At 35.5% G+C, this 10,180-nt stretch overlaps 3 protein-coding genes across 4 annotated transcripts in view; 1 reads left to right on the forward strand and 2 right to left on the reverse strand.

Moving 5' to 3' along the window:
* LOC104779464 (zinc finger BED domain-containing protein RICESLEEPER 1-like) overlaps positions 1-733 on the reverse strand; it is a 4,269-nt gene extending 3,536 nt beyond the window's left edge. Inside the window, exons 1-2 of one of the 2 annotated variants that reach the window (XM_010503837.2) lie at positions 525-733; positions 1-150 (exon numbers count right to left, since the gene is read on the reverse strand). The exon at positions 1-150 is cut by the window's left edge and continues 1 nt beyond it. In XM_010503837.2, the coding sequence (XP_010502139.1) occupies positions 1-107 (107 nt within the window). In that variant the 5' untranslated portion in view covers positions 108-150; positions 525-733. The remainder of the gene's footprint in view (positions 151-524) is intronic. The other variant, XM_010503843.2, reaches the window with a different exon arrangement.
* LOC104779502 (mechanosensitive ion channel protein 5) lies at positions 1,024-4,632 on the reverse strand. The gene is made up of 5 exons (XM_010503870.2): positions 2,582-4,632; positions 2,348-2,471; positions 1,960-2,253; positions 1,667-1,869; positions 1,024-1,570 (listed from the first exon to the last, which is right to left on the reverse strand). Exons 1-5 carry the CDS (start codon positions 4,297-4,299, stop codon positions 1,267-1,269), a joined length of 2,643 nt encoding a protein of 880 aa, XP_010502172.1. The 5' UTR covers positions 4,300-4,632; the 3' UTR covers positions 1,024-1,266.
* Positions 8,934-10,166, forward strand: LOC104704864 (GDSL esterase/lipase At3g14820-like). Its single transcript, XM_019245159.1, has 4 exons — positions 8,934-9,095; positions 9,188-9,412; positions 9,516-9,768; positions 9,871-10,166. Exons 1-4 carry the CDS (start codon positions 8,934-8,936, stop codon positions 10,065-10,067), a joined length of 837 nt encoding a protein of 278 aa, XP_019100704.1. The 3' UTR covers positions 10,068-10,166.

Consider the following 10,180-nt stretch of genomic DNA (forward strand, 5'->3'; position numbering starts at 1 on the left):
CAAACAGCATAGCACACATCAGCCTTTCTCACCCTCTCAAAGTAATTCCAAACAACAGATGTCAACCTCTTCGATTTCTGCAAGATGATCTCATTTGATTCATCCATCTCATACACAAAAAACTCGTATAGCTTGCTCCACCAAAATCCCCTATTCATTGATTAAAAAAAAAACAAAACTTTAGACTTTATAATGACACTAACTGTTACAAAGATCATCTTAACCAGCACCATCAGGCATTATACACTTTGATCAAAACCAAAAGATTCAACATTGCAACAACAGAGATCAAAATCATAAAACCACATTATTCAACAATAACACAACCACACAAATTGAGATGAATGAAATCAAACAAAGGTGAAAACTTTGTGATGAAATTAGTCATACACTGAAAACAAACAAACAGAACCCTTTTGAATTTTGCGAGCAAGGCAGAGTTTTTTTTTTTATACACGAGGAAATTAGCGAAGAGAGTTAGAGACGAACAGAGAAAAAGCAACAAGGTTTGAAATTTGAGGCACCTTTGTTTAACAAAATTATAATAAAAAGCCGTCAGAATCTGTGGAGACTAGAATCGGAGGATCCGAGGAGCTCTTTTAAGGGTTACGGGTGGGAAGAAGCTGGATCGAAGTGTTATCAGATCCGATGGACGATTTGGGTTATTTAAAGACCCGGATTTAGGGGTTTCGGGTGGGTGAGGATAAAGGGATCCGGTTCTGGATCCGAATTGATCCCGGGTCTCGTTAGATTCACACATGTAACGCGCGCGGGCCTTGGCGCGGTTGGATAGATCTGGTTCCCGATCCGATCTCCATTAATCAAATTAATTAATTGCATTCTAAACAAAAATTAAACACGTCTAGATAATGTTTTGATTTATCAATATGATATTTTTCTGTAATATATAGACTATTATAGTTTTTTTTTTTTAAGTGTCTAATTTATTTTGAAACACGTGTTTTACAAATTAAATGTTAGTTTATGCAAACTTGAATTGAACCATTTCATAAAGACCTAAGGTTTTACAATTGTGCCTTCATTCCCTCGATTAAGTAGAACAATATAAAAAATTGTCTCAAGGCCATAAACTTAGCGACAACAATAACTCTACTTACTCTTAAAGCATCACAAACTACTAACTTCAAACAAAACCACTCATACATAATAAATATATACACAAAATAATTCATAATCTTCTTTCGCATAACATAACGCAGTGGAAGTATATATCATTCCATCTCTTTCTCTTAAAATCATTTCAATTCAAGGATTGCGTTGTTGCATCCATGAAGGAGGAATACGGTCTGAAGTCGCTGGACCAGCCGTAGGAGGGAGACTTCGAACATTAATGTTTAGAGGATATAAACGATACTCGATATCGAGCTCTCTACAAGTTTTTCCAACTTCCTCTAGTAATTGACCTCTTCTTATATACCTCTCTCCCATGTCTTGATGATTCATTCTATGTGTCAACCACACCGCAATTTTCACACTATTCAAGTCGTCAATGTTTAGGTACACTATCATAGGTGCAGGATACCAATAATCCTTCTTGTTGTCTACATAACTGCATGAAAATTAAACATAATAAATAATGTTAAGAATCATAATGTTAAACCTTTAGTATATCGTTTAGGATTTACGGGTTTAGGGTTTAAGAAACCTGAGTATTCTCTGTTTAATAGCAGCTATCTTTTCAGGAGGAGTTGCTATATGGATAAAGAATTCGACCGCGTCTCCCATATCAGGACTTCGGTAATAGTTAGCTATCGGTTTTGTGCCAAGAACACTATTCGGGTATATGATCTTTTGATTATCATATCGCAAGAAAACAGTCGTCAATATGTTCATCTCCTCCACAACCAACTGGTATGCATAAACAATTGATAGATTAGAACAAGGCCATCATAGTAAACGTCAAAAGCAATTTTAATGTATATATAGGAGAGAACAAACCTGAACACCGTCGATTTCGCATCGGTCACCGACATCAAATGGGTGCATAACGAAAAGGAAAATGATGGCTTCGAAAATGGTTTTGCATGAGTTTCCGAATACAAAGGCTACTAGAAGAAGCTGAGAGCTTAAGACTAGCAAGAATCTAGTTGTGGCGATTCCTAGTATAAGGAGCCAGATGACTATGACTATAATGCCAATCACCACATTGATTATGCGGTGAAGCCTGTTCACTGCTGTTTTTGTATCGTTTAAGGTCAAGGCCAGAGCCCTCCGTTCTCTAAACGCCTTAACCTGTGAAGAAATTAACACGAGATTAATTAGATAACGTACGTAACTCTGCTTTCCATGAAAAAGTTTCTTGAGATATATCGAATTTGAGACTTACCACCCAATTCTTGAGGCAAGACTTGCTGATCTTATGGCTCTCTGAAGCTCCTTCAAAGAGATCTATGGCTCTTTCAGACTCCTCTTCACATAAAAAACGCAAGAAGTCTTCCAAATATATGTACCTAAAAACCATATATAAGATCCTCTTTAATTAGTTTAAGCTGAAATCAACCTAATCAAGAACTTTGATATATTTGATGATGAAATTAAAGCTATATATAATCAATTATACCTGGAACCTGGCTCGGTGACATTGTGGAAAATCTTCCTAGCTGCACATTTAGCTTCGTACTCGCTTCGTATCTGCGTGGCGTCTTCATCCTCCTGAGTCGTGTCCTGAATCTGTTGATCCAAAGTAGAAAGAGCGCCTTTTCGTATTATGTTCATCAATCTCTTCATGTTCCAAGCAGATACATTCTTTGTGTTCATTCTCTGCAAATGATCAATCCTAATCCCGTCCCTATTCTTGGAACCAATCCGAGTCAGCCCACCTGGTGCTCTCCCGACTTTCATAAAACTTTTAACAGTCTCCTTTAGAGCTGGAGGCAACCTAGCTCCAGCTAGTCTCTCTAAGCTTTTTACATCCTCTGTTACCTTTTGCTCTTCTTCCTCCATTCTCTGAATCTCCATCAAAGGAGGACCCGAGAGAGTCTCAATTACGTATTGAGTGAACAACGACTCCTGGATCCGATCGAAGTAAGTGCTCATGTGGAACGATGAAGCAAGAACCTTAACCAGAATTGTTTTAACCAACCAAATGATAACAGCTACGAGGAAACACACCAACACTCTTGTCACGTACTGAAGCGGCGTGATCCGAGTCTCTCTTTCGACTTTCTTATCGAACAAGAAATGCCACGCGAGCAACACTAGCCCTAACCACAAGCAGTTTTGAACAGATTTTCTCACACCGTAGACGAAGTACAAAACCCTTTTCCTCCACAGGAAGTTCTTCTCGACCAAGAAGACAATGATTCTCACTATCCAACTCGAGACTAATCTCCCACATATCAACACCAAAACCGTCACTTCCCATTTCCACAAATCTAGCTTCCACCATGTCTTGCGTTTCAAGTTATGTACGGTCAAGCTACAGACCAAACTGGTTACTATCAGAACAAGACTTATCCATTCAAGCAAAAGCCAGATGCTAAGTTTGTCCCTTTTGTATTCCTCCGGTAAATCCTCGTCTAGAAACGGATCTTCCTCTTCTTCTTCATCCAAGACCCCACCTCGACCTGGAGTACCCGCTTTAGGGCTTTTCCCAAGAAACCCAGATTTAAAAATCCCGGATCTCCGACCGGACTTCATCTCTGTTTTGTCAATCGCCGGGTGTGTCGGTGTCGGAGGATCCTGCAATCTTGATTTCGTCTTGTTCCTCCTCAGCATCGGTTTGTTCGAACTACACTTCATAACCTCTGCTTCGTCTCTGTTTCGTCCCTCTTCGTCGCTACTTCCACCAAGAGATATTCTGTTCTGCCTCCGTCTTACAGCGTCGGCTTTAACTTTGGTCGTGAACGGAGAGGAAGACTCAGAAATAGTCGACAAGCCACGTCGCGGGGTGTTGCTTGCAGTTGCAGCACGTGGCGGCGTGTTGCTGTGTAGCTCAGCCATGTTAAGCTCAACATCAAGAGAGATCTCGTCTCCTGAAGCTCTCTGCTTGTGGAGAAACTGACGAATCAGCTTCGCCGGCGGGTCAGATAACTCAGCCGACTTATGCCTCCGCTCCGTCGGCTGCCTGAAATGGAAACTGCCGCCGTCTTCGTCGTCGTCGTCTCCTTTCTTATCATTCTTACCCTTTTCACCATCCCAGAAATCATAACTTGATTCTTTCCAAACATTACCTCCCTCAGCATTGCTGCTTGACCCTGTAGCACCGACGGCTCCACTCTCTTGGCCGTTGATGTTCACGATGAAGTCCCGCCGATCAGTTGAATCGACGGCCGCCATGTTTCGTTAGATCTCACACAAAGGCAGAAGTCTAGATTTTCTTACCTAATATGATTTCCGGAAAAAGTGGAAAGATTTGTTTTTTTTTTGGTTGGGAAAATTTCAGAAGAGACGAGTGACAGTGTACGATCGAAGAAGAAGATGAGGGTGAGATGTAACCAAGTAAGTAGTAGATGAGTGCAAATAAATAAGCAAATATTAAATATGTTACACAAACAAAAAAAAATAGCAGGTGATATTTTGGTGATAATGAGAAAGGGGAACAAAGTTTTGTTCTCATATATCACAATGTGTAAAAAAAATTTAAGTTTTTTTTTTTCTTGAGGAAAGGTTTGGTAATGCAAACTATGTTCATGATCCAAGTGGTATTTATATGATGTGATGTGATTTGGTGAGTTGAACTTTGTGCTAATTGCTAAAAGCAACAAAAACAATAATAGGATAATTGGTTTTTTTTTTCTACTATGTCCCTTTAGAAAGTAACAATAGTGTACGGATGAAAAGGAACGCCATGATAAATGGAATTTTTTCAAATAATGATAACAAAGGTTTTCGACTATGCAACTCCTCCATATTTTGGGTTGTATACTTTTTTCGGGTAAAACCAGGAATTTATATAGATGGGGATGAAAATAAGTATAACCACTAAGTAGTATAAAAAAAAAAAAAAAAATCATACAAGTATTCCACATTTCTATGTTAGTCCTAAATCAAAATATTTCTTTTTTTTTTTGGAGAAGAGAGGTACTAGATCTCTTTTTAAAAGTAGACTAGTTTTACGTGTTCTAATCTTTTGTGTTGTGTCCAATAGAAGTAAGAAAAGAAAAAAACATCCACTTGAGAAATGTTCTTTTTTTTTTTGGTAATGGTGAGAAATGTTCTTCTTCTAATTACTATATAAATTTCGTTCATTCCATTAGACCTACTTTATTTAGTAAGTTTTACCAATTTGACCTATACTATATATTATATTCGAATTCATGTCAGATAGCACTGAAATATAATATTGCTGACTGATTGAGCCATTTTTGTTTGGTTGGTATCATTACAAATCATCATTGATATATGATTTTCTCCGATCCAATATAATCAGCACCACTAAATGTTTTTTTATAACCCTAGTACTAAGACTCGTGTCATCCTCTCGGTGGCTTGGTCCTAATAAGTCAAAATGTACACGAGAGTGGAGTTTGGAAGCTTAATAACGCATCTAAAAAACTAAAATCGTGTTGTTTCTAGCTTTATTTTTAGCATATGTGTTCGATAGCTAAATTTTATGTTTTATTTGTAAAAAAATATCTAAAATAGATATTGCTTCATGGTTAAGACTTACGGGGTGGTGCATGTCTCTTGCTTTTTTGTGCTTTTGTGTGCTTTTGGTTTTTAATAGACAGTCGATTTCTATATTTGGTGTGTCAGCAATGCAGAAAGCATTTTCAGTTATCAACTGTGATTAACTGTTAACATAAATAAGAATGGATTACCATTTCTAAGTTGCATGGCGTGTTTCCCTACCGTTTACATATTTTTTAGCTAGTCGTCACTGATTTATTCGAAAAAAACTTTTGCTATACGTATATGCTATTAGTAGAAATCACACCAATTTTTTTTCTGATAAAGATCACACACAAGTTTTACCATCGCAGGTTTTTTTAAAACCAAATTTGCTTTGTTTTTATCATCATAATTATCTCTTACCAACTTTTTGCTAAAGATTTGTTTTTTTTTTGTTGTCAGAAAGCTAAAAGGTTTGGTTATGTAGCTGCAAATAAGCTTTTTTACCGACTACTATGTAGGCGGTCGGGAGCGAAGAAGTAATTATTTTAGAAAAAACACATGAAAAAAATGGCCCAAAACAATCATGCTGACAATACAAATAAATCCACTATCTTATGCCAGACTGGCTTACGTGGCTACATATAAGCGGCGGAAATAATTTAATATAAAGCCAGTTGGAGTGATAAGAAAGGTACACGTGGTTGGACGTTGTTAGTCGACCTGGCGAATAAATACAAAGGTTGCCAAGAGAAAACGACAGGGAAAACGACTCGTGAGGGATGAAAACGGCATACAAGCCAGATACGCAACAAAGCTAGAGGTCAATATCGACATGGTGGTTCTCTTCTCTCTCGACAAGAGTGGTCACTCCGTGTTGATGCTGAGTATATCTCTTGTAATTATCACTCACTCGACTTGGATATATATCTTATCATCTACATCTCTATTGTTTTGGACATCTTCAATTCTGTTTTGGCTTTCTGTTCTCATTATTTATTTTTCCTTTTTCTTCTAATAATACATATCGGTTTTGGTTTTATTATGAACTCTATTGTTAATGACATGAATCTTTTGTTTTCTATAAAATCAATCTATTCGAAGTTAAATCAGCTGGTATCATTTTCATATCAGACTTTTTTCGGTTTAGTTCACATTTGTTCAATTCGATTACTGATGAATTTGTGGACTAATCTACCTTAAACATCATAATATGGTAGCAAACAAAAATTATTGAATTGAATGATGGTTAAGAAGAATACAATCAGAGTGTAAACCGTGTACGGATCTGTTTGGTCTTTTAACCAAAGGCAAATCATGATATTTGTAAAGAAACAATCCATCAAATTAAATAAGTTGGTCAAATATCTGATTATTGTTGGAAATTAGTTAATTCCATGAATGTCAAGTATTTTTATAAAGAGTGTATTCCCGAATTAGTAAGTAGTTCAAAATAACATATAGGTTGTTCATCAACTACGATACATAAAGTATGGAACCGTTGGAAGTTTCAAGGTATAATAAAAGTAAAAGCCATATTTGGTGACTTAAAATTATGACAGGAAAGGCATAGTTTGATTTTTTTGGAGTGGAAACATTAAAAGAAAATGGATGATTTGAATTTTTATATATTGTTTGTGATCCATACGATACGATCAAGAACCATGGACCACATTTTGTTGGATTTCGAAGGTATCAGCCGGTCTAGTCATCATGCATATAATGTTTTTATCTATGGCCCATCATCTGATTTTGTGATCGTGTGACCACGGAACCGCCGCTCGACCTACCCACACATATTAAAATCAACTATTATATTTTCTAAGTGAATATATCCGTATTAAAGACGTTCAACGGTTTTGATATCATACTTATTCAACAATGTGCATTTCTCTCGGATCTAATTATGCGAAGCATGTATACATACGTTATAAACGTTACAATTACAATACACGCTATTAGTTTACTTTCTAGCATCTTCTGGATCCTATTTTTGAATTTGTATCAGTTACCTACTTTTAAAGTATGATCATGACTAGGTGATACTCTCAGTAATTAGGAATTAGGTAGACATTGAAATCATCTATGATGAAGGAGTTAGGCATACTGTATGATTTTGTTACAGACAATTACAGATATCTCTTTTTATAAAAGTTATTTGGCACACAGAATATCATGTCTCTAAACAAACACAGTGAAAACTGGATAACAAAAACAATATGTTATAAAAATGTAAATATACTGGCTTACCACTAATATAAAATCAAACATATTAAATGGGAATTAAATATATTTTGACTGTTAGATATCGACAAATCGATATACACTTGTGACACTTGCATGATATAATTATAGGTTGAGGTGTATTTTCTGCAGAAGAACCTTCCGCATACAAGAGCGTATTCTTCCATGGCTGATACATCATACATGAATACCTACCTAGCTACGCACTAGCACTCCAGTAGAAATTGTGACAGCGCTATATGCATGTACCTTTTCCCCATTTAGATTGTTATCCTCTCTCTCTCTCTTTTTTTGTTCCTTTTTGGTTGCCTATGTACAGCAAGAAAACAGCTATATATAACTGCGTGTATATACAACGTATATTTACTAAAAAACGTTATTATTTTATACTGTATTTGCATGCATGTAAGATCACTTTCTTTTATATAAGATTCTGTACATGTGATTTTATATTTTTTCTATTAAAACGGTTGCCAGGATTTGCTGTTTCCATTTTAAACAATTATCTTCTTTATGTTTTTAGATTATGTGTATCAAATGATATTCAGACTATATATATATATATATGTGTGTGTAAGAATGTCTCCGTTCTCAAACATCATCTATTCATCTGCACAGAAATATATATATTGTGAAATTAGTTTTCTCATTCGTTTAAATAATATTTTCGTAGCATGGATCCGCGATTTATATGCTTTATATTGCTGTCTTTTATCGTACAAGCGACCACAGGCAGTGGTACATAAATCAAACTTGTTCAAGGTTTAATTTATAAATTTAATTCTTTTAGTAATCACGTTCTAACCTGTTGTTTTTTTGTTTTTTTTTTTGGTATTTATAATTAAGCTCCTACGAGGAACATAACAGTACCAGCACTGATAGTATTTGGAGACTCAATCATGGATACAGGAAATAATAATGACATCCCCACTCTTCTTAAGGCCAACTTTCCTCCCTATGGTGTAGATTTCCCTGGTGCTATTCCTACCGGTAGATTTTCAGACGGGAAAGTTCCATCCGACATCATTGGTATAACTCATTAATACAAACTCCATATATATATCATTTTGGTTTTGTAATTGCTTTAGTCTATCTGTGTCCTTATTCTTATTATAATGTATTATATATTTTATAAAAACATTGCAGCGGAAAAATTAGGGATAGCAAAGACACTACCACCATATTTAGGCTCCAATCTCAAACCAGATGATCTTCTAAAAGGTGTAATCTTTGCTTCTGGAGGTTCCGGTTATGATCCATTAACATCTACAGTATTGGTACGAATATTTTTACATATATGTTATAGTTTTAATTGATTTTTTTATAACTATTCCTAATTTTCTTTTGGTTTTCATATTTTTTTTTTCAGTCTGTCGTATCGATGTCTGACCAACTGAAGTACTTTCAAGAATATTTATCAAAAATTAAACAACACTTTGGAGAAGAAAAAGTTAAATTTATATTGGAGAAAAGTTTGTTTCTAGTGGTCTCTAGCAGTAATGATCTCGCTGAGACTTATTTGGTTCGATCGGTCGAATATTGTCGTAACTCATATGCTGAATATCTTGCTCAATTGGCATCAGATTTCATCAAAGTAAGTTTCTTTTTATTATATGTATAATATTATAAACCCACATCATTTTAATCGCAAAAGTAACCAAGAAATGATATCTCAATTCTTGATTATAACGTGTTAGGAATTATCTGGACTTGGAGCTAAATACATCGGAGTGTTTAGCGGAGTACCGGTTGGATGTGTACCCGCACAAAGAACACTATTTGGGGGGTTTACAAGATTATGTTTTGAAGATTTGAATAACATGGCACTTCATTTCAATTCAAAGCTATCTTCTAATTTGGATGCTCTAACGAAAGAGCTGCCCAGCAGAGTAGTATATATTGACGTTTACGAAACTCTTCTTGACATCATAAAAAATCCTACAAAATACGGTAACTATGACATATGAACTGATATTTTTTTATTCCATTAACGTACATAAATGTTATATGATTGGCATATATAATATATACTTTTTTTTTTAATTTTTGTAGGATTTGAAGTAGCAGATAAAGGATGTTGTGGTACAGGATTAATTGAGTTGATGGAGTTGTGCAATAAATTTTCTCCGTTCACATGTTCGGATCCATCGACTCATGTGTTCTTTGACGCTTATGATCCTAGCGAAAAGGCATATCAGATTATCACTGATAAATTGATGGATAAATACCTTAAGTACCTAAACAATTAAATATGTTTAGTCCAGTGATATTAGTTCATTCAACGAGTGTACTTTGATTGTTTTTCCCTTATTTTTTTTTGTTCTACCATCATTTAATAACAGTGTTCAAGAAAGCGGTCTAG

This window comes from Camelina sativa, chromosome 1 (assembly GCF_000633955.1).
Source record: "Camelina sativa cultivar DH55 chromosome 1, Cs, whole genome shotgun sequence".
NCBI lineage: Eukaryota > Viridiplantae > Streptophyta > Magnoliopsida > Brassicales > Brassicaceae > Camelina > Camelina sativa.